This window comes from Pteropus alecto, unplaced genomic scaffold (genome assembly GCF_000325575.1).
Source record: "Pteropus alecto unplaced genomic scaffold, ASM32557v1 scaffold11, whole genome shotgun sequence".
NCBI lineage: Eukaryota > Metazoa > Chordata > Mammalia > Chiroptera > Pteropodidae > Pteropus > Pteropus alecto.
In genome coordinates this window covers 11,930,713-11,955,035 of record NW_006431956.1, presented here as the reverse complement: position 1 = coordinate 11,955,035, position 24,323 = coordinate 11,930,713, and the positions used below count along the sequence as shown (strand labels likewise).

General features: G+C 33.2%; 1 protein-coding gene and 1 pseudogene across 1 annotated transcript in view; one reads left to right on the top strand and one right to left on the bottom strand.

The window, feature by feature from the left end:
* Positions 1-24,323, bottom strand: part of MLLT10 (MLLT10, histone lysine methyltransferase DOT1L cofactor) — a 188,669-nt gene that overhangs the window by 133,364 nt on the left and 30,982 nt on the right. Inside the window, 1 exon segment of the mRNA XM_025043458.1 lies at positions 16,074-16,128. Within this exon segment, the coding sequence (XP_024899226.1) occupies positions 16,074-16,128 (55 nt within the window).
* Positions 4,376-4,494, top strand: LOC112475673 (annotated as a pseudogene).

Below are 24,323 nucleotides of genomic sequence, written 5' to 3'. Positions count from 1 at the left end.
AACAAGACAAGGATGTCCACTTTTACACTTTTATTCAACATAGTATTGGAGGTCCCAGCCACAACAATCAGATAAGAAAAAAATAAAAAGCATCCAAAGTGGAAAGGAAGAAGTAAAACTGTCATTATTTGTATATAATGATACTATAGAGAACTCTAACGATTCCACAAAAAAAATTAGAACTGATAAATGAATTCAGTAAAATAGCAGGATATAAAATTAATATTCAGAAATCAGCTTCATTTTTACACACCAATAATGAACTATCAGAAAGAAAAATTAAGAAACCAATCCCATTTGCAATTGCATCAAAAAACAATAAAATACCTATGAATAAATTTAACCAAGGAAGTAAAAGACCTATACTCGGAAAATTATAAGACACTGAAGACAATACAAACAAATGGAAGCGTATATATACTGTGCTCACGGGTAGGCAAAATTAACATCATTAAAATGTCTGTATTACCCCAAAGCAATCTATGGATTCGATGCAACCCTTATCAAAATTCCAATGGCATTTTTCACAGAACTAGAACAAATAGCCCTAAAATTTATATGGAACCATAAAAGATGCTAAATAGCTACGGCAACCTTGAGCAAGAAGAACAAAATTGGAGGTACCAGGCTACCTGATATCAAAGTATACAACACTAAAAAAAAATCAAAACAGCATGGTACTGGCATGAAAACAGACACATGGATGAACAGAACAGAGTACCTAGAAATAAACCCACACTTATATGGCTATTTAATCTATGACAAAAGAGGGAAGAATACACAATGAAGTAGAGGTAGTCTATTCAATAAATGGTGTCAGGAAAACTGGACAGATATATATATTAAAAAATAACACTGGACCACCTTCTTAAACCATATACAAGAATAAAGTCAAAATGAATTAAAAACTTAAATGTAAGACCCGAAACCATAAAACTCCCTGAAGAAATCGTAGGCAGTAAACTCTCTGACATTGTTGTTAGTAATGTTTTTCTCAGGCAAAGGAAACAAAAGAAAAAATAAACAAATGGCACTATATCAAACTAAAATGTGTTTGCATAGCAAAGGAAACCATCAACAAAATGGAAAGATAACCTACTGAATGGGAGAAGATATTTGCCAATGCTACATCTAAAGGGTTAGTATCCAAAGTTTATGAAAAGCTCATACAACTCAACGCCAAAACAAACAAACAATCCAATTAAAAAATGGGCAGAGATTTGTGACAACATGGATAGATCTTGAGATTATCGCACTAAGCAAAATAAGTCAGAAAAAGTTGAGAACCATATGATTTCATTTATATGTGAGATAGAAACAGGAAAACGACAAATGAACAGACAAACAGAAAAGACTCATAAACATGGACAACAGTTTAGTGGGTACCAGAGGAAAGGAGGGTAGGAGGGAAGGTAGAAAAGGGTAAAGAGGGTCAAATATATGGTGACAGAAAAAACTTAACTTTAGGTGGTGAACACACAATGCAATATACAGATGACATATTATAGAATTATACACTCAAAACCTGTATATTGTTTATTAACCAATGTCACCCCAATACATTTAATTAACATAAATAAACAAATAAATAAATAAATGATATGATGGACAGAGGACCTAAATAAATATTTCTCCAAAGAGAACATACAGCTGGCCTAGAGACATACGAAAAGATGTTCAACATCACTAATCATCAGAGAAATGCAAATTAAAACCACAGTGAGATATCGCCTCACACCTGAAAGAACAGCTACCACCAATAAATCAAAAACAAGTTATTGGCGAGGATGTGGAGAAAAGGGAACCCTCCTGGACTTTTGGCGGAATTGCAAATTAGTACAGCCACTATGGAAAACAGTTTGCAGGTTCCTCAGAAAATTAAAAATAGAATTACTTTATGACTCAGCAATTCCACTTCTGGGTATTTATATGAAGAAACTCAAAACATTAATTTGAAAAGATATATGCACCTCTATGTTCACTGCAGTGCTATTTACAATAGCCAAGATATGGAAGCAACCTAAGTGCCCATCAACAGAGACTGGTTAAAGAAGACGGGATACATATATACAGCCTTAAAAAAAATATGAAATCTTACCATTTGCAACAAAATGGATGGACCTAGAAGGTATTATGCTAAGTGAAATAAGTCAGAGAAACAAAACACCATATGATTTCACTTATATGTGGAATCTAAAGAACAAAATAAACAAACAAAACAGGAACAGACTCATAGATACAGAGAACAAACTGGTGATTGTCAGAGATGGGAGGGAGGTTGGGGACCTGGGTGAGAAAGGGGAAGGAATTAAGAAGTACAAATTAGTAGTCAGAAAATAGACACAGGGAATATTGTCAATACAGTAATAACTATGTATAGTGCCAGGTGGGTATTAGACTAATCGGGGGGATCACTTCATAATTAAATAAATGTCTAACCACTATGCTGTACACCTGAAACTAATATTGAACATCAACTCAAACTGAAAAATAAAAGTTAAAAAAAGTAAAGACTGAAAATTAATAAGCTAAATAAGTTTTCATCTTAAAATTTTAGAAAACAGCTAAATAAACACTCTCCCAAAAGTAGAAGGAAATAAAAATATTTGCAAATACTAACAAGAAGCAACAAAACCAAATGGGTAAACCCATTGCTAGACTAACTTAGGAAAAAAAGAGATGGCCCAAATAGTCCAGGTCATTTTAAACTCTACAGATACTTTTTAGATTAAGTAATAAAGAACTTTTTGCCAATAAATTTTTTAATTTAGATGAAATAAATTTCCCAAAATTACAACTTACAAAAGTTAAACACGATAAAAAACCAAAAATGTTAAATAGCCCTTTATCATTAAAAACAATAAATGCATAATTATAATCCTTGGAAAACAATACTAAAGATCAATGAAACCCACTACCTTAAACACACAGGTTTACCAGAGAATCCCACCAAACACTTAAGGATAAAATAATGCCCTCCATATCTGTGGGTTTTACATCCACAGATTCAACCGACCTCAGATTAAAAACAGTATTTTCCATCCTTGGATGCAGAGGGCCAACTGTATGTGTTGTATGATGCCATATCACATAAGGGACTTGAGCATTCTCAGATTTTGGGTTCTAGAACCAATCCCCCCGGGATACTGAGGAATGACTGTTTCTCCTTTACAGATTTTTTTTTTTAAAGAACAAACTATTATCAAGATAGGAATAGAATGTAATTTCTTTAATCTGTTAAAGTATAGTTACCCAGAAAATAAATAAACAAAAAAACAAAGAAACAAAAACTGTGGCTATCTATATTACTAATGGTAAAATGCTTAACAAAAGTCCTGTGAAGCAGAGAATAAGTCTGCTTTCACCACTTCTATTCAGTGATGTGCTGTGAGTCCTGGCCAATGCAGTAAGATAAAAAATAGGGGCATATAAATTTATTTTCACTGTGATTAAAAAAAAAAAGCACATAACAGAAAACCCACTACCTTAACCATCTTTAAGTGTACAGTTCACTCCAGAGTTTGCTATACATCCTCTTCTTTATTCTTTTCCATAATATATAACATACTATTTATTTTACTTACCTATCTCATTTACTAACCATCTTTCCTTGCCATAATGTTAAGTCCTACAGGCACAGACTTTTGGTCTGTTTTGTTCATTGCTATATCTAGAACACTGCCTGCATATAGGAGGCACACAATAAAGGTACTGATGAAAGAATGTCAATTTTCCCTAAGCTAATCTATAAATTTAAGACAAACATCAAAAAAATACCAAAAGTATTTTTAAAAATTAAACAACCTGATAACATCATCAGTAATATCAAGTGGACCTTTTGTGCCCCAATATGTGATAACGAGAGGACTTAACCTTTCCAGTATTCTTTCCCGAAACTCATAAACCCAATCTAACCAGGAGGAAAACATCGGACAAACCCAAATTCAACAGGTAACTGGCCAGTATTCCTCAAGATTGTCAAGGTCATGAAAAACAAGAAAAGACCAAAACTGTTACAGACCACAGGAGACCAGAGACATGACAACTAAATGCAAAAGGATGTTAATAGAAATATCGGAGAATTTTTTTTAAAGTATATAGAGTTCAGTTAATTATAATGTACCAATATCAGTTTCTTAGTTTTGATAGCTGTACCACATTAATGTAAAAAAAAGTTAATAATGGGAGAAACTGAGTAAAGGGTATACAGGAGCTCTGTACTATCTTTGTAACTTTCTTGTAAATCTAAAGTTATACTAAAATAAAAAGTTAATTAAAACAAATTAAAAGTTTCTAAAGAAAAATTAAACAAGTAGAGGTAAAACCACCACTAGTACTTAAAATATTTTTTTTTAATTAAAAAAGGAGGACAAGAGTTTATGGCCATGCTACCTTGAACAAGCCCGATCCTGCCTGATCTCGGAAGCTCAGCTGGGTCGGGCCTGGTTAGTACTTGGATGGGAGACCACCTAAGAAGACCAGGTGCTGTACGCATAAAAAATTTTTTAAAAACTAAGGGATTGTAAGCTGACAGGGTTCTTGCAACCTGTGAGGTCAACCAAGGGTTGCTTTGCCTGAAAAAACAAAACAAAACAAAAAACCCCACAAAACCAAAAAAAGGACAAGAGGATGGGAAAGGGAGAGGAGGAAAACAGTAATGAAGAAGGACTATCTCTACAAGACATAAAACTTAATTAAAACAGTATGGTACTAGGCCATGAAAAGACGTCACTGAACAGAATAAAAATTCCAAAAATAAAGCCAAATCACATGTGAATTTAGTATACAAAAAGTGTCATTTGAAATCAACAGGGAAAAATGGATTATTCAAAATAGGTATTTGGAACAAAGGGACAGTCATCTAGAAGAAAAATAAATAGCTCTATACCTCATATCCTATGTTAAAATAAATTCTGGATGGATCAATAACTTAAATATTTTTTAAAGCCACATAATAGAAGAAACTTTATGAAAATTTTAAAATAATATTGATGTAGAAATAGTTGTAAGTATGCTACAAAATCAGGAAAATACTTTTAAAATTAATCAACATGATTACATAAATATTAAGGTTTTTTTCTGTATGGCCAAAAGCAAAATCAAAACATAACCATCTGTGATGAAAAAATTCTTCAGTTCCTACCACAAAGGACTAATTTCCCTAATACATCAAGAACTCTTATACAATAACCCAAGAATGTGCCCTGTGAAATGTCCAAAGCAGAAAATGAGGTAAGAATATGAATGAATATTTCACATAAAAGAAATACAAAGAGATTTTAAGCATATGAAAAGTTATTCAACTTTTCTCATAATGAGAAATGCAAAGTAAGGCTACCTCAACATAATTTGCACCTACCAGACTGGCAAATTTACAGATTCTTAATACTGATGGATGGAAAGGGTTAAAAGCTTGAACTCTGAATCTCTCCTTCAGGCTCTTAAGGAAAATATCTGATAGTTCAGCTTCTTGCAACATCAACCCTGAAAACAGATGAGGAACCTGTAGGGTCTGCAAAGTATTAATAACTTATCTAAGGATGCTCGTTAGCCTGCTGTACTTGGCTATCAGGAGTTCACACTGTATGATTTATCATTCGTGGTCTACAGCTACATTAAAATAGAAAAGCTAGTCACTTACAAACACAGAGGCTATGTGGCTAGTAGGCATTTTTGAGCTGAGAGTCCCCAAACCTGGCAGCTTCTCTGTGCCCATGTGACATAAACTCACATTATGTTCTTGTCAACCATACAACCAAAATGCTAGAAACATCAAATCTGCCTCACAATATTACCGAGGCCTCGGTAATAATGCAACTGAATATGCTTTTCCTTTATAACTATATTTGATGTTGAATAAGCCAATTGTGACTTGTGAGTTGACTGATGACCCAAAACTGAAACCCACTAAGGTGGTCATGCAACCGTGCTGAGGAAAGTATAATGAAAACCGGCTCTTCCAATGTACGTGAATAAAGTGTGAATTAGTACAAGTACAATCTCAATAGAGGGAAATTTGGCTGAAATTACAATGCAAATCCACTGAAATTACACACACCCCCTCTGACATAGCAATTCCACTTCTAGGAATTTTGGCCAGAGCTAATCACCCCACGTGTCTATGATTACACTGTACATGGTTATTCACTATTTTAAAAAAAAGTCTAATAATAACTAAATGTCCATCAATACAAGACTGGTTAAATAAATTATGGTTCATTTATACAATTAAATATGCAGATGTATATGAAAGAAAGAAAGAATTCCTTATAATCTCTGTGGAATAATCTCCAAGATAAAACATCATATCCTACATTTGTGTAAAAGAGTATTTATATATGCAGAAAATAACTCTGGATAGATATCAAGAATATGGTAGCCTCCCAGGAAGGAAGACTACATGACATGAAGTCAGGAATGGTAAGAGCAAAAAGCTGGTATTATATCCAACTTCCTACTGACATATACATTACTCAGCTATCTCATCACAATCTTAAATTCAACACATAAAAAGTGCATCTCAACATTCTTTATACTCCTAAATAACTCTCTATCCAACATTCTCTAACTCAGGTTAAGACCATCTACATTCAGCTGTCCACACAGAAATCTCTCATCTCAGCCCACATCCATTATGTCATATAATACTACTGTAGATATCTATGATTTAAGTATGTTCAGTATCCATTCCCTCTTCTTGTTAGAACATCGCTCTTGAAAAGACTATTAATTTCTGGTTCTAGTCACTCCAAAATGCTAGCTGGTCTACTTTTCGTTTATGTCTGTGAGTTATGTCATATCCTCCCATATGTTCTTTTTGCTTAAGTTATCCAAAATCTATTTCTGTTGCTGGCAACCAAATAATACACTAGTATTTTGAAAACTGATAAAGGTTAAAACTGAAGCAGATAGAGTGATGTTAGCTGCAAAGACCTGTGCTGTCACAGAAACACTGGAAACTGGAGCAGAAAAATGTCAAAATCAACTTTGTCAGAACTCTGGAAAATAGTCAACAATTCACACAACCAAGTAAAGGCTCAATAAAGAGGGAGGCAAGTTAAAAAGAGCAAGAGTTTTGTTGCCCTTGCACTTGCTCCATCCTCCTCAGCTTGGCCATGATCTTGAAGACAGCACCTCGTGTTCCCAGTGTCAAACTCTGGTCCCTGGTTCCAGAAAGGGTAGAGCAGAGCTTGTTCTCAAAAAAATGTGTTTTTAAGTTTTGACTTAACTGGGGGACGGGGTATGAGAGAAACTGAAGAACTAAATCAAAAGAATTTGCCTTTATTTCTCTAACTTGGGTCTTTCTCGGATGTTATAAATTATAGAGGATAATTGTAATCCCCAGGACAACTATTAAAAAATATATATGGAAAATAAAATAAGAATCAAAATCTGCTACAAGGGACAAAGGAGAGTATTATATATTTAAAAACAGGTCAAAACATCAAAAAGATATAACGATTATAAAGATATATGTACCAAATATCAGAACTCCAAAATACATGAACAGAATTGAAGGGAGAAAAAGACAATTCTTCAGTAATAGTTGAAAACTTCAATACTCAAATTCCAACAATGGACAGAACTTAGAAAATCAGTAAGGTAATAGAGGAATCAATTAACACTACAAAGCATCTAGATCTAAGAAATACATAAAGAACATGGCACTAAAACCAGCAAAATACACATTCTTGTCAAATATACATGAACGTTCTCCAAGATAGAGCATAGGGTTATGCCACAAAATAAATGTCAATAAATTTTAAAAGATCTGAAATCAGATCTTATCTAACAACAACAAAATAAAAAAAGAAATCAACAACAGAAGAAAAACTGGAAAATTCACAAATAGGTGGAAACTAAACAACTATTCTTAAATAACCAATAAGTCAAAGAAGAAATCACAATGGAACTGGAAAATACTTCAAGATAAGTGAAAACACACACGCACACAACATACCAAATCTCATGTGATACACAAAAGCAGCACTCAGAGGTAAATTCGTAACTGTAAACACCTATGTTGGAAAAAATGCTTGGGTGGGATGAGGTGAGGTAGGGTGGACTGAAGAGAGTGATAGTTTAAAAATACAGGGTTTCTTTCTGAAGTGATCAAAATGTTCTAAAATTGACAGTGGTGGTTGCACATATTTGTAAATATGAAAAAACAAATTGTATACTTTAAATGAGTGAAATATATGGTATACAAACTATATGCCAATAAAGGTATTTAAAAAAAAAAATCAATAAACTACCTATATACTGACCTTAAGGAACTAGAAAAAGAGCACATTAAACCCAAAGCCAGAAGGAAGGAAAGATTTAAGATTAGAGTGGTAATAAAATAGAGAATAGAAAAATAGAGACAATCAAAACCAAAAGTTCTTTGAAAAGAGCAACAGTACTGACAAACTTTTAGATTGACTAAGAAAAAAAAAACTCAAATTACTAAAATCAGAAATTAAACTGGAGACATTAGCACTGACCTTACAAAAATAAAAAGAATTATAAGAGAATAGTGTGAACAATTGTGTGCCAACAAATTAGATAACCTATATGAAATGGACAAATTCCTAGAAACACATTAACTAACAAAACTGACTCAAAAAGAAAAAGAAAATCTGAACAGACCTACAAAAGACTGAATCAATCAGTAGGCAAAAACCTCCCAACAAAGAAAAGCCTTGGACCAGATGCCTTCCTTCACAAGTGAACTGTACCAAACATTTAAAGAAGTATTAACACAAACCCTTCTCAAACTCTTCCAAAAAACTGGAGAGAACAGTTCCTAAATCATTCTGAGTCCAGCATGATATCAAATGCCCCCTAAGCCAGGCAAAACATAAAACAAAATTACAGACTAATATCCTTTATGAATATCAATGCGAAAATTCTCAACAAAATACTAGTGGTTAGTATCCCACAGAAGCCATAAAAATTACAACAATTACGGTAGCTTAAGAAAACAGGAATTTATTCTGACAGTCTGAGGCCTGAAGTCCAAAATCAATATGCTTCTCTCCTAACTTCTGGTAGCTCTAGCAATCCTTGGTGTTTTCTTGATTTATAGCTATATAACTCCTATTTCCACCTTAGTCTTCATGTGAGTTTTCACATGGCCATCTCTCCATTCTCCCTGTCTTCTATGGTCTGTTATAAGGACATCTGTCATTGGCTTTACGGTCCACACTAGGTCAGGATGATCTCATTTGAGATCTTTACCTTAATTATATCTGCAATTACAAAATGGTCAAACTGTGGAGGCTCTGAATGGACAAACCTTTTGGGGGACAATATTCAACCTACTGCAACTATCAAACCAAATACAGCAGCCTATTAAAGGATTACACACCATGATCAAAGGAATTTACGCCAGAAATGCAACGGGGGTTCAACATAAGAAAATCAATCAATGTAATACACTACACTAATAGAACAAAGGACAAAAACCACATGACCATCTCAATATATACAGAAAAAGCATTTGACAAAAATCAAAACCTTCTCTTGATTTAAAAAATAACACTCAACAAGGTAGGGAAAAAAGGAAACTTCCTTAACATAATAAAGAGCATTTATGTAAAACAAAGGATGGATGGATGGATGGATGGATGGATGGATGGAAGGAAGGAAGGAAGGAAGGAAGGAAGGAAGGAAATATCATAAAAAGAAAGAAAAAGAGAGAGAAAAAAGGAAGGAAGTATGGAAAAATGGAAAAAAAAGGAAAGGAAGGAAGGAAGGAAAAGGAAGGAAGGAAGGAAAGAAAAAGAAAAAAGAAAAAAGAAAAAGACCAGCAACATCTAACTCAATGATGAAAGACAAAGTTTTCCCCCTAACATCAAGAATAAAACAACGATGCCTACTACTGCCTCTTCTACTCAACATTGTACTAGAAAATTTAGCTAAAGCAATTAGGCAAGAAAAATAAATAAAAGGCATCCAAATTGGAAAGGATGAAGTAAAACTATCATTATTCAGAGATGACATGACCTTATATATGGAAACCCCTAAAGAACACACAAAAAATTATTCAAATAAATGAATTCAGCCAAGTTGCAAGGTTCAAGATCAATGCACAGAAATCAGTTGTATTTCTATACATTAGCAATAAACAACACACGTAGGAAATTAAGAAAACAATCCATTTGTGCCTCAAAGAGTAAAATACACAGGAGAAATTTAACCAAGGTGAAAGACTTCTAAACCGAAAATTTCAGAACAGTGCTGAAAAAAATTAAAAACATAAATAAATGTAAAGAGATCCTGTGTTCATGCAATGGAAGGCTTAATATTGTTGAGATGTCAATACTATCCCATGCAATCTACAGATTCAATGAAGCCCCCTATCTAAATTCCACTGGCCTTTTCTGCCATCTGCAAATTCCATATTTTGCAATAAAACCTGAATAGCCAAAGCAATATTGAAAAATAAAATAAAATTAGAACCCTCACACTTCCCAATTTCAAAACTTGAAATGAGAATGTAATTAAGGTAAAGTGTGCTCTGGCATAAGAACAGACATAAAGACCAATGGAATAGAGTCCAGAAATAAACCACTCATTTATGACAAAATGACCTGCAACATGGGTACCAAGACCATTCATTGGGGAAAGAAGTCTCTTCAACAAATGGTGCTCGGACATCTGGATATCCCATGCAAAAAAAAAAAAAGTTGGACCCCTAACTCATATTACATACAAAAGTTAACTTGAAATGGATCAACAACCTAAAAGGAGCTGAAAACATAAAACTCTTAGAAGGAAACACAGATATACATTTTTATGACCTTGGATAGCAATGGACTCTTAGATATGACACCAAAAGCATGAGCAGCAAAATTAAATAAATTGGACCTCATCATATTAAAAACTACTGGCATCAAAGAACATTATCAAGAAAATGAAAGGCAACCTATAGAGTGGGAGAAAAATATTTGCAAATCATTTATCTGATAGGTGCCTAGCAGCCAGAAGATTTAAAGAACTCTTAGAGCTCAACAAAAAGAAAAACCAAATTACAAAATGGACAAAATAAATGAACAGACATTTCTCCAAAGAAGATTTACAAATGGCCAACAACCACATGAAAAAAATAGTCAACATCATTCATTATTAGGGAAATGCAAATCAAAACCACAATGAGGTACCATTTCATATCCACTGGATGGTTATAAATCAGAAAATTCAGAAAATATTAAGTGTTGGTGAGAATGAGAACTAATCGGGTCGTTCGTACACTGCTTGTGGGAATGTAAAAATAGTGCAGCCCCTGTGGAAAACAGTTTAGTGGTTCCTCAATGCTATTCTTCACATACGCCCTCCCCTGAAAAAAGAAAAGTGGGACTAAAACAGATAGCTGTACTTTTCACAATAGCCAAAAGGTAGCAGCACTATTTACTACAACCCAAATGTTTTTCAACAAATGAAAAGATAAACAAAATGTGATTTACATACACAATGGAATATTATACAGCTATAAAGAGAAACGAAGTACTAATACAGGCTGCAATACTGATGAAACTGGAAAACATTATGCTAAGTGAAGGAAGATCACATGCTATATGATTATAGTTATGTAAAGTATTCAAAACAGGTAAATTCACAGAGACAAAAAGCACCACTGGTGGTTGCCAAGGGCTGAAGGAGGAAGGGTAGAATGTGGAGTTTCTGTTTAAGAAAAGGTGTTTTTCTTTCAGGTAACAAAAACATTTTTTTTTTTTTGGAAATTGACAGAATTACACAACATTGTGAAAATAGTAAATGCCACCAAACTGTATATAGATACTCCTCGACTTCCAATGAGGTTACATGCCTATGAATTCATCAACTGAAAATTTTATCATAAATCAAAAATGCATTTAATATATCTAACCTAGTGAACATCATTATCTTAGCCTAGACTACCTTAAACATACTCAGAACACTTACATTAGCCTATAGCTGAACAAAATCACCTAGCAAAATGAATAAACTGTAGAATATCAGTTATTTACCTTCATGACTGAGTAACTAACTGATTGGAAGCTACAGCCCGCTGCTGCTGCCCCAGCATCATGAGAGCATCGTACCACGTATCACTAGCCCAAAGAGAAGACCAAAATGCGAAGTACTGTTTCTACTGAATATGTACAGCTTTCGCTTCATTAAGTCAAACAACTGTAAGTCAGGGACCACCTGTACCTAAAAATGGTTAATTTTATACTATGTGAATTTTACCTCAGTTTTAAGAAAAAGAATCTTTATCCTGTCTTTCTTCGTAAACTGCACTTTAGGGTAACAAAATAGTTAATAAGGAAAAGGTTCTCTTTATAAAAGTAAACCTGCTAATACATTAATGATAGAATGTCACAATTTATTCAACCTCTACTTAATAAAATAATGGATCCAGGTACTGATCAACAGCTGCTAATGTCACACACGCACACACTAAAATACCATATGCCTCCTGAAGGAAGTACACAACACTATGAAGTATTCTTCCCTGTCCCACAATAAACTGAATATGATCGAGCTTCTGAATACATCTAACTACTACTGTATAGAACATACATGGAACAAAGTTAACATGATAAAACACACACACACACATACACACCATCTAAGACACAATCAACAAAATGTACTGTGGGAAACTCTACAGGGCAAATGATCCAGGTTCTTTCATAAGTAAACTGACAAGAAAAAAAAGGAGGTGATTACAAAGAGCTCTAAGAGATACATCAGGCAATTGCAAATTTTTTAGGTATGATCATATCTTGTACATTTTTTAAATATCTATTTATGTTAAAGATACTCACAGAACTCAAAATAATCAAAAGAATGGGGTAGGAAAGTGTATAAATGAAAGAAGACTGGCCATGACTGGATCAATTGTTAAAGGCAGGTACATGGGGATTCTCTTTATCATTATGTATGCCTGAAATTAAAGTATGCTATAAAAGCATACTTTAAAAATATACCTGTAAAATTTTACCACTCTAATATCTCTGATGTTCATGCCCTCATTTTTATCTCTCCTACTTCTGTCTTCAACCAGTTCTTATCATCTCTCCCTTGGACTTAACTGCAATAAAGCAAAGTCTTATCTTTGTGGAGTTTAGATGCTAACATCAGAGCACAAAGTAAAAAAGAAGCATAATCAAAACTATCCTTAAAAAGTCCCTTAAAATTCCAATAGAAAAAGTACATTATGTTGTACACTGTTATAAAACCCACTGGATTTTAAAAGTTCTAACTTTTTTGACAAGTAGCGTGTATCAACAGTCCTCAATTCATTTTAAAATTTATTCTTCAAGAATGTAAGTAAACCATCACACCACCTCTTGCCTGCCCCCCTCAATAATACATTTTACATCTCTGTCAATGATTAAAGTTCACAAGGGATTTCCATAAGGTTTCCCTTTTTTTTATATGCTCAGTGAGTACAATGGCAGACTAAATTACCTCTATAATTTAAATTATTTCTTTTTTCTATATCTCCTCCTACTCCCCCAGCCATTCCAAGTGTGTTAAATGCACTTATGATCCAGCTCTAATTTTCTTTTTATAGTTGGTCTGGTCTCATACCCTTCCAATCTATGCACCTCAATGCCATCAGAGTGATCTTTCTAAAATAGAAACCTTATGTTATTCCTCAGATGCAACACACAGTCAACAGGATCAAGTCCTTAGTATGAGAAAAAAGGGAGGGTAGGGACAAGGGCACGGAAAGCAAAGACAAGGGCAAGAGAGAGAAAGGAAAGAAAACCTCGTCCATATCATCAGCTTCACCTCTCAGAAGGCCTACCATGCAAACATTACAGTCCAATTTTCAATTCCCTCATATACCTGTGTCTTTAACATTTGCTTCTCGCTTTGCCTATAATACCCCACTTTTCACACACCAAGCTCTGTGAAAACACTTACCTTTAACAACTAAGAACTATAGAGAGGTTGAGATCAAAGAAAATTAAAAGTTGAACTGAGAAACTCCTAATCTTAATTGCCAGGAAAAGAAAACATGAACTAAAACTGGAAACGTATATTCCAGCATCATAAATAGGTATTAGATATTAGAAAATAGTATTATCAACATTGTACATCAAGTACATTGTGGAGTTTTGTTAACTAGTCCAGAAATATAATTAGCATTTCTTAAGGAAAATGTATTCCAGGTCCCCAAATAACTTACAAATCAATTTTGTAACATAATTTAGTTAGAATTTTTTAAATACACACAAAATTTAGACTATAGCAAAGATGGCATTTCAAATCAGTGAGGAAAAGATGAACTGTTCAATAAATGGTGATGGGACAAATGGCAGCATGTTAGCATCTAGGAAAAAATTAAGTTGGATCCATACCTCACATTGTATTACCTGGATACATTCCAAATGTATCAAAGATTAAACTGTAAAAAAAAAAAGAAACCATAAAAATACTACAGGAAAACATAAAAGAATTCTTTTATAACCTTGGGTTAGACCTGTCTAACTAATCGTTCAAAAAGGCAAGATTAATAAATACAACTGAGAAACAACCAAAAACTTCTGCATGGGAAAAAGTCCCATAAGCAAAGACTAACAACTGGGCAAAAACTAGTTCAACTACTATCAACATAAGCCTACTAATATGTGAGGGGCTCCTATGAAAGCTCCAACGAATCAAAAAGATCTCAAACCAAACAGAAAAAGCCTATGAGTAGACCACAAAAGAGATAATACAAACTGAACTGCTCTTAAAAATATAAAAAGATGCTCAGCTTCACTCATAATAAATATAAAATAACTGCTCAGAGATACCAATTTCCACCTACTGGATTATCAAGAGTATGAAGAATAGCTTTGTATTCGTTGTTGCTAGAAACATAAACTGGTAAAACCGCTAGGGAGAACAATTTAGGAATATCTCCCAAAATCAACCGCAAAATCCTTTTGACCCAACAGTTCCGCTTCTGAGAATTAATAATCCTACAGATGTACGTGCATACAAGCAAAATGACATATGGATAAGCATCAATCATAAAAGCAGATTAGAAAGTCCCCCAACAGGTGACTGATTACATAATATGGTAAAAAAAAAAAAAAAGAAAGAAAGCTCTATACTGATAATAGAGATAAACTGTGAAAAAACATCCCAGAATATGTATATTCATCCATTTGTATAAATAGTAAAGAAAATGTTTGTCTATTTATACTTATTTACATATGCAGAAAACTAGAAAGACATGCAAAAATGTAATAACAGAAATTATGTTGGTAGCAGGCAAGTTGTTGAGAAACTAGGCAGACAGTAAGCAGGAGAAAGGGTTGTTAATATTTTTAAAAGCTTCGGACAATGTGACTGTATAATAGTCTAAACATTAAATTAAAATACATAAACATATATATCGCCAAAACCATTGTTTTTTTCGTTTTTTACTCATGCCATTATTGAATACTATCCCAAAAATACTTTAGAGTTGGCTGCCCCAAATGGACACGTATACCAACAATAATTACACCTCTACTTTTTTCGAGTTTTTTCATCAGTAATTTAAGTTTCACAGTATGCTATGGTTTAATAAATGCATGTCTATATATTTAAGAATGGTACTGAACTATAAAGAAACAGATTTCTCTGAGAGAGGTAATAAAAATGGAGATGAAAATGAGAAATACACAAGGATCCTCAGGAAAGTACGCCAAAATTTAAACAAAAGCATTTCTTTTTATCAAGCAAAAAAATCCTCAAGGGTGCTAAAAATAACATTCACTAGAAACATCATCTGTCCAGCAATATACAAAGAGAAAAAATAATCTAAAACAACAGATTTTAACTGTAACCAAAAAAAAGGCTTATTTTTTCAAAAATAATTTCTAATATAATAAATTGTATCCATTAAAAAAAAAATCAAGATTTTAATGAAAGTATGTGGATCATTCTGCATTAAAACAATGCTTAATTCTGTCCACAAAGTACAAAAGCTATTAAAAATATTTGAGCAGTAAACACTATTTAATTTGACATAATAATAACGAACTACCAGATATCTTAAAATACTTCCCCCACTCCAGTTTTCAATAAAAATTTTTTTCAAAAATCTCTGCACTTACCCCCATTATCTGTTCTTTTTAAAGCTCCATCCTTATGAGGACACAGTTCACATCTCTATTAAAAAAAAAGAAGAAGAAAGGAAACAGATTTTTCAGATTACAAAAGTATAACATCTTCCCTGAAACTTCGAAACTATTAAAAATGTGGGAGCGGCTTATGTTCTAGCTGCCACCAAAAGTAACATTTCAGAACATTCCTCGAAACATAATTCTCCTTGATATGGGATCTTCCTCAGAGCACCAGATAACCACTTTTAAAAAGTAAATTTTGCTTAACTTTTAAATTCCTGCCACAATTTTTTTAGCATTACATTAATAAAGACAAAAAGATTCTGTCAACAGACGACTGGAGTAATTTTTACCATTTGCCTCTCTCTATCTCTTTACTTCCTACCTATTATCAGCTAGGATTATTCTAGTCAATTAGGTCTGATTTCTCCTAAAATAAAGAGCCAAACTCAAAAATTTAGTATTTTGATTTAAGTGGGAAGGCATGATCTCACATGTGCTGACCTGCCTTTTGGAAGAAAGGAACTGATCTAATTACTAAAGTTACTTTTATTCACACACAATGGTACTCAGAAGTTATTATGGATTCCGCTCACTACCATCACCCCCCAATTTAAAACCAGAAATAAACACAGAGCCAGTACTACCATATCTTTTTGCTACTGACAAGACAATAGATTATAATTACGAAAATAATACAGTTTCAATGACATTGTCTTACTATGAAGACTATGTTCCTAGAGATCACACTTAAGATTTTTTTTCACACTTGAGTATTTATTATTTGTACCTTACCTTGCTCCCCAAGGAGCTTTTGCAGCATATAATAATATAAATAAATTACAAAAGGAAATAAGAACAGCAAATTAAGATCAAATAGTGAATTAAGTACACAAAACATAGGCCACAAGATCCTGTATTTCTTGTCATCCAGTATTTCACTCTGCTGATTTTCCTCTTACCTCCTCGGCAGCCAGTACCTTTCTGATAACTTTATCCAACCTTTAAATGTGGTAGGTCCTCAGGGCTCTGGCTTAAGATGCCTTCTTATTTCATGTTAAACACTAGGCAATCTCATTCATTTTCTATATGTCTGTTACCAATTAAATTATTAGGACATGCCAGTGACTCCCAAATTTTACCTCCTATTCAGATCTGTCCTTGGATCCACATGTAAAACCTCCTATGATATATAGGGACTTTAAGCTCTGTCCAAAACTTATGACAACACTTGCTCTTCCTTCAAGGTAGAGTACAATTTATAAATAAATCTAAGAAATTAAAAACTTCTTTAAAACAAAAACATTAGAATAGATCATTAAAATTTTTTTTTAATATTTTTAAGAAAAGTAGATGCAACAAATATATGAAAAAACATTCAGCCTCATTTATATCCAAATAAATGAATATAAAAATCACACAGAACAGAACAGGCATTTCTGCCCACTAAATTAAAGCTTTTCTTAAAAGATAATCCCCTAATGTTCAGAGTGCAGAGAACATTTATTTTCATATACTGTTGATTGCACCATAATCCAATTCTTTTGGAGAGCAATTTAGCTATATGATTTCAAGAAAAATACTGATCCCATTACTTCTCTTAAATAAAGAAATGATGATGGTAAATGTTTTATCCTACAGATACTTTTTTATGCCACAAATACATTTTTTAAATGAGGAAGATCAAAGTTAGCCAAAGTAAATAATATGTTGGAACTAGCGTTTATTAAGTACTGTGCCATTTTTATATCATTTATATACTATAATTTCAAGACATGAAAAGAATGTTTACAAAAATGTTTTACATGGGTGTTTATAACTATAAAAATTTTGTAAAAAGACTAACTGTAAAACATGAGGGAATTAATGCTATATTCAAAGACTTTAACTGAGTTAAAAACTCTAGAAGAAAATATACAAAATATATTAACAGGACTGTGATGAGAATGGTAAGATTATGAATGATTCTTATTCCAAAATACTTCATTTGTGTGATAATTTAAATCTTTATAGATACATTACTATATGTGAAGTAAAATACTATGACTGTGTCTTCCCACTAAAGATAAAAACAGATTATCTAGAAGACTTGAGAGAAAAAAATGATTCAAGAAACGAAAAGAAGGTTACATTATAGTTAGAAGACTGCACCCTAAACTCAAGAAGAAAGGATCTGGTATGAGGTCCCCTGGACAACAGAGATCCTACAGAAAACCAATCCAAGCTGAAAAGTTTTACAGGGCAGCCTGCAGCTACACATGTTACTATTAGAATTCCACATATCCATCTTATTTTATTAAGTGAGAGACAGCATTAAAAGGCATTAAAAAATCCTATAAAAGGGTGTACGGATTATAAGGAGACCCTAAAAAAAGCATATATTAAAGCGTCTCATCACATTTTACCAAGAAAAAATAGCCTTTAATTGCAATGGTCCAAACAAGTAGAAGTTACACAAAGTGGTTCTTTCTTTTCTGTATCATGTAGGAAAGCATGCAACTATTTTCCATCTTTGTAATGTAGGCAACAATTTCCAAATACATTTTCTACTTTATACTGAATTCTTTTGCCAAAGGATAAAACTCATTATACTAAGTCAAATCAAGCTCACTCGAAACACTGACCTTGAGGAGGCTATGGCTATGTAACAATCCATTCAGCTACACTGGTTTACCCAGACTATGCTCATCATTATATTACAAAAAGCAACAAGATAATAATTGAAAACAGTATTATAGATTAATAAGGAGGAGGATAGATTCAAGCTTTAAGTTTGATTTTCCTCATAAAAAAGATGTATTTGTGACACAGAAAAGTACCTATAAGATAAAACATTTACCATCATTTCTTTATTTAAGCAAAAGAAAAAAATAAATCCAAACCTATTTGGTGTTTTAGAAAGAACCATGACTACCACAGTAGAAATGAGCGCCCCTACTGCCCAGGCTGTGGTCTCCAAACATTTCCCAAAGGAAGCAGGACTCCTAGAAAAAGTGATGATTCCTGGTCTTGGTCAAACAAGCCCAGAATACCCTGTTCTATCAGACAGCAAGAAAGGTATAAGAGACTACTTTAGTCATGTCAAAAGGACTTGTGAGCCAACCTAAAGAAGGTCCCGCTGTCCAAAGATGAAATCACTTACGGCCAATGAAGACAATAATTGCAACAAACTGAAACGCCCCAAATATTTTTAAGTCCAGGATAAAATGAACTACTTCCAAAACAGCTAAGTAAGCTCGTAAGAGACAAACCCTTACACAGATAAGCAGACGGATTCTGGTTTCCCACCAAAGTCAAAACCTGGATGCTTTTAGCCTGAAGACGAGCTTGGATAGCCCATAGTGGCTGCTGTAGTCAATACCAGGAAAAAAAAGAAGATTAAAGCTCACAGCAACCAGGAAAGTGAGGTCTGAATACATGAGGAACCAGGGGAAGCTCCCAAATTTTTATGTACAGAATATGCCCAAATCTTTCACTGACGTTCCATTCATGCACAAAACAGGCTAGAGAGGTTAAGGAAAAAAAGAAATAAAGTGAAATTTAAGCAACTGCTCAAAATATAATAGGCAGTTTGAATCCAATATAATCAACTGCTGATAAAAAGAGAATCAATTTCTTCAAAGGAATATAATAGACTCCAGAATTCCCACACGTAACATTCACAGTGTCTAGTTAACAATCCAAATTACCTAATCTATGAAGAAACACGAAAATATTAATCATGCTCAAGATAAAACACAATCAGTGAAGGTCAACCTTAAGTTGACCTAGACACGGGAATTGGGCTTTAAAATAGCTATTATAAGTAAGTTCTATGAGTAAATGAAAACGTACTTATATCAAATGAAATTGAAAATCTTAAAAATCAAAAAAGAAACTATAAAAAGAACTAAATAAAAATTCTAAAAACTTAAAAACACAATATGTAAAGTAAAAAAATTCACTGAACAGGCTTAACAATGGAATCAAGATGACATGAAAAAGGAAACAGTCAGTAAGCTCAAAGCTACATTAATAGATAAGATCTAATCTGAAAAACACAAAACAGTGAAAAAAATGAAAAGGGTTTCAGAGACTTACTGAACAGTATCAAGAAGTCTAACATGTATAACTGAAGGCCAGGAAGGGGTGTGGGGACATGAATATGAAAATACAATAGGAAAGAAAATTTTGAAGACATAATAAATGAAAACTTCCTCAATTTGAAGACCGACTAATTTATGGATTCAAGAAGCTCAGTGTATCCCAAGTAGCCAAACTGCTTCCTAAAAAGCAAACAATGGGAAAAGTCTTGAAGCAGCTAAGAGAAAATGACACATCAGATACAGGAGAACAGTGACTGGATATGGCTGATTTCTCATCATAAACCATAGAAGCCAAAAGAGAATAAAAGAACATCTTTAAAGTGTTTGAAGAATAAAAGACTGTCAACCAAGACTTCTATATCCAACTAATACATCCTTTAAAAATTAAGGTGAAATAGGTATTTTCAGATAAAAGAGAGTAAACAGAATTCATTACCAGCAGACATGGACTACAATTAAGTCTACAATAAGTCTTCAAAAAGAAGGAAAATGGTACTAGATGAAAATGCACATCTTTAAGAAGCAAAGAAGAGCACCAGAAATGGTAAATATCTGAGTAAATACAAAAAAACTTTTAGTTCTTATTCTTAAAAATAGATATTGTTGAAAGCAAAAATTATAATATTGTCTTCCAGGGTTTATAATACATGTAGATCTAATACATATGACAACAGCATAACTGACAGCAGACAGAGGTAATGTAAAAGAATCTTTTAAGGCTGCAAGATTTCTACACTTTACAAAAAGTGGTACGGTATTAACTATAAGTGGTACACTATATGAATAGACTATAAAAAGGTAAAGAAATGTATTAAAATTGCTAGAGGAATGCTAAGAAACTAATGCAAAGAGAAATATCTTTACAAACATGATAAATTAAAAATTCTTGTCTCTATGCAAAAAAATTAAGTTGGACCCCTTATTCATATTGTATAAAAGTAACTCAAAATGGATCATATACTTAAATGTAAAAGCTAACACTATAAAATTCTTAGAATGAAAGAGAAGTAAATCTGCATGACCTAGGGTAAACAATGGTTTCTTAGATACACCAAAAGCAGAGGCAACAAAAGAAATAATAAATTAGAATTTACCAAATCAAAAATCTTTCGTGCTACAAATAAGACAATCCACTAAATGGAAGAAATATTTACAAGTCACATGTCTGATAAGGGACTTATATCCAGAATATATAAAGAGCCCTATAACACAATAACAAAAAGATATATAACCCAATTGAAAATTTTGCCAAGAATCTAAATAGATATTTCTCGAAAGAAAATATAAATGACCAAAAAAGCACATGAAAGGAAGTCTAACATCATTATTTATAAAGGAAATACAAATCAACACCATAATGATATACCACTAGGATAGCTAAAATCAAAAAGAAAAACAATATAATATTCTATTGGCAAGGATATGCAGAAATTAGAAGCCTCATATATTGCCGAAGGAATGCGAAATTGTGTAGCTTCTTTGGCAGTTCTTCAAATGGTTAAACACAGAGTTATCACATGGCTCAAAAATTCCATACTCCCCCAAAAATGAAAATGCTACACAAAAATTTGTACACGAATGTTCATAACAGCATTATTCATAATAACCAAAATGTAAATATAAACCTAATATCCATAAACTAATGAATGAGACATAAAGCTCTAATGTACTACAACGTTAAGTGAACCTTAAACACATTATGCTAAAAGTAACAAGCCACTCACAAAATACCTCATATATTGCATAATTCCATTTCTATGAAATGTCCAGAATAGAGAAAGTAGATTAATGGTTTCCAGGGACTAGAGAGGTTGGGTAATGGGTAGTGATTGCTAATGGGCACAGAGCTTTTTTTGAGGTATGAAAATGTTCTAAAATTGATTATGGTGATAGCTGTACAATTCTGTGACTATATTAAAAACCACTGAATCGTACACTTTACGTGGCTGAACTATGTGTGAATTTTATCATTAAAGTTGTTTTTTAAATATTAATTTTTAAATATATTAAAAGAAAAAAATGAGACAAACAGAAAATGGTAGACTTAAATCCAATCATATAATTACATTAAATGTTGAGACTAAACTTAAGAGACTTATAATAATAAGCCTTAAATAAAGACATAAGTCATAAATGTGTACCTAGTACCAATTCTTCAAAATAAGGCAAAACTATCATAAGGGATAAATACACAATTCTATAAACAGTAAGATATTTTAACATTTGTCTCGATAACTGACAAAACTAGACCAAAAAAAAAAAAATCAATAAATACATGGATAATTTAAGCAATACCACAATTACTATACACATTCCTGTCAGGTGAACATGGTACAACATTCACTATGAAAGACTACACATACACCAAACAAGACACAATGAATTTAAAAGGGCTGAAATCTTACAGAGTATGTTCCCTGACCACACTATAAAAAAATAAAGGTATAAAATTAATGACCTAAGATTCCACCTAAAGAACCTATAAAGGTGCTAAGTAAACACAAAGTAAAGGAAATAATAAAGATGAGAGCAGAAAAAAATGAAATAAAAAAGAAACAGTAGACAAAATTTGAAGTCAAAGCTGGTCCTTAGGAAAGATCAACAAAGTTGATAAACCTCTAGCTAAATTGATTTTAAAAGCACACACAAACTACTAGTACCAGGAATAAAGAAGGAATATCACTGTAGAACCCACAGATATTAAAAGGACAAAAGATTATTAATAACTTTATTCTAACCGCGTCAACAACTTGGATGAAATGAAAAACTTTCTTGAAAAATACAACTTACCAAAACTGACAAGATGAAACAAAATTTAGAAAAACTCTAAATTGAATTCATTATCAAAATCCTTCCCCAAAACAGAACTCTAGGCTCAGAACTTTCCACGGGTAAATTTCTTCAAATCACCAAGCTTTCTAGCATCAATCTCACACAAACACTTTCAGAAAACAGACAATACTTCCAAAATCATTTTCAAGTTCAGCATAAGTAGTATTAATCATGAACATACCAATACTAAAACCTGAAAAGAAACTACAAAAAAATTAAGACTGGGGGTGGCTCCATCATGTAGTGGTTAGCAAGTCTGCTTTACGTGCAGAAGGTCCTGCGTTCACACCCCAGGTGGAGCCACGGACCATACCCTGGGTGTGCCAGGCCCCAGATCCACACTGCAAGCGTGTGGGAGGAGACGCCCCGCCTTCAGAGATCCATTTCTTAAGGGGAAATGGCAACATCCGAAGTTCAGGGGTGGAAGTGGCAGGGAAGAGAGGGGTTAAAGAGGGGGGAAAAATATTAGACTAACATCCTCATGTACATACATACAAAATATTTAATAAATTATTACCAATTTAAATCGAGCAATATATTAAAAGGACAATAAACCATGACCAAATGAAGTTTACCCAGAAAGACTAAGTTTATATAACACTTCAAAATAAAACAATGAAATTCACCATAGTAATTTTTAATATATCATATAATCATCTCAACAGATGCATAAAAAGCACTTGACAAAAAAAAATCCATTCATGCTATAAGCTGCCAGAAAACTAAGAATAGAAAAGATCTTAGTCAATCTGTATATTAATCATATCTTTCATTCTGATTTTTTATACTTTGAAGGCTTGCTGACCCTAGAGGGACTGACCAATTCCTGGAGACAGCAAACAACTCTCCAGACAGTTTTCATATGCAAATCACCCAATCCAGAGCCCATACCTCCAACCATCTTTTACACTCCAGCCACTGCATTCCCCTGCCCTAATCACCCCAGGGCCAGGTACCAGACAACTAGGGAAAGCCCCTATGCCACAGAACCCTTGAAATTACTGAAACTAGACAACCCTAAACCTAATTACCACTCCTTGCCTACTCCTCCCACGGAAACCAAAATAAAGGCTTCTGCCTTTACTTTTTCTCTTTTGCTCCCTCTGCCTCCTAAGTGACCGTAGTGCGGGCCCATGTGTCCACCTGTGTCTTGGTGAACCTTTCCTCTCCTGATCTATTAGTCTTGCCTGACATATTTAAATAATAATAAAACCAATATTTTAAAACAATCTGATAACAGTTATCAATAAAAAGCCTACCACTGACATAATTAATGGTATAAAACTGAATGCTTTCTCCAATGAATAGGAACAAGGTTTAAGAA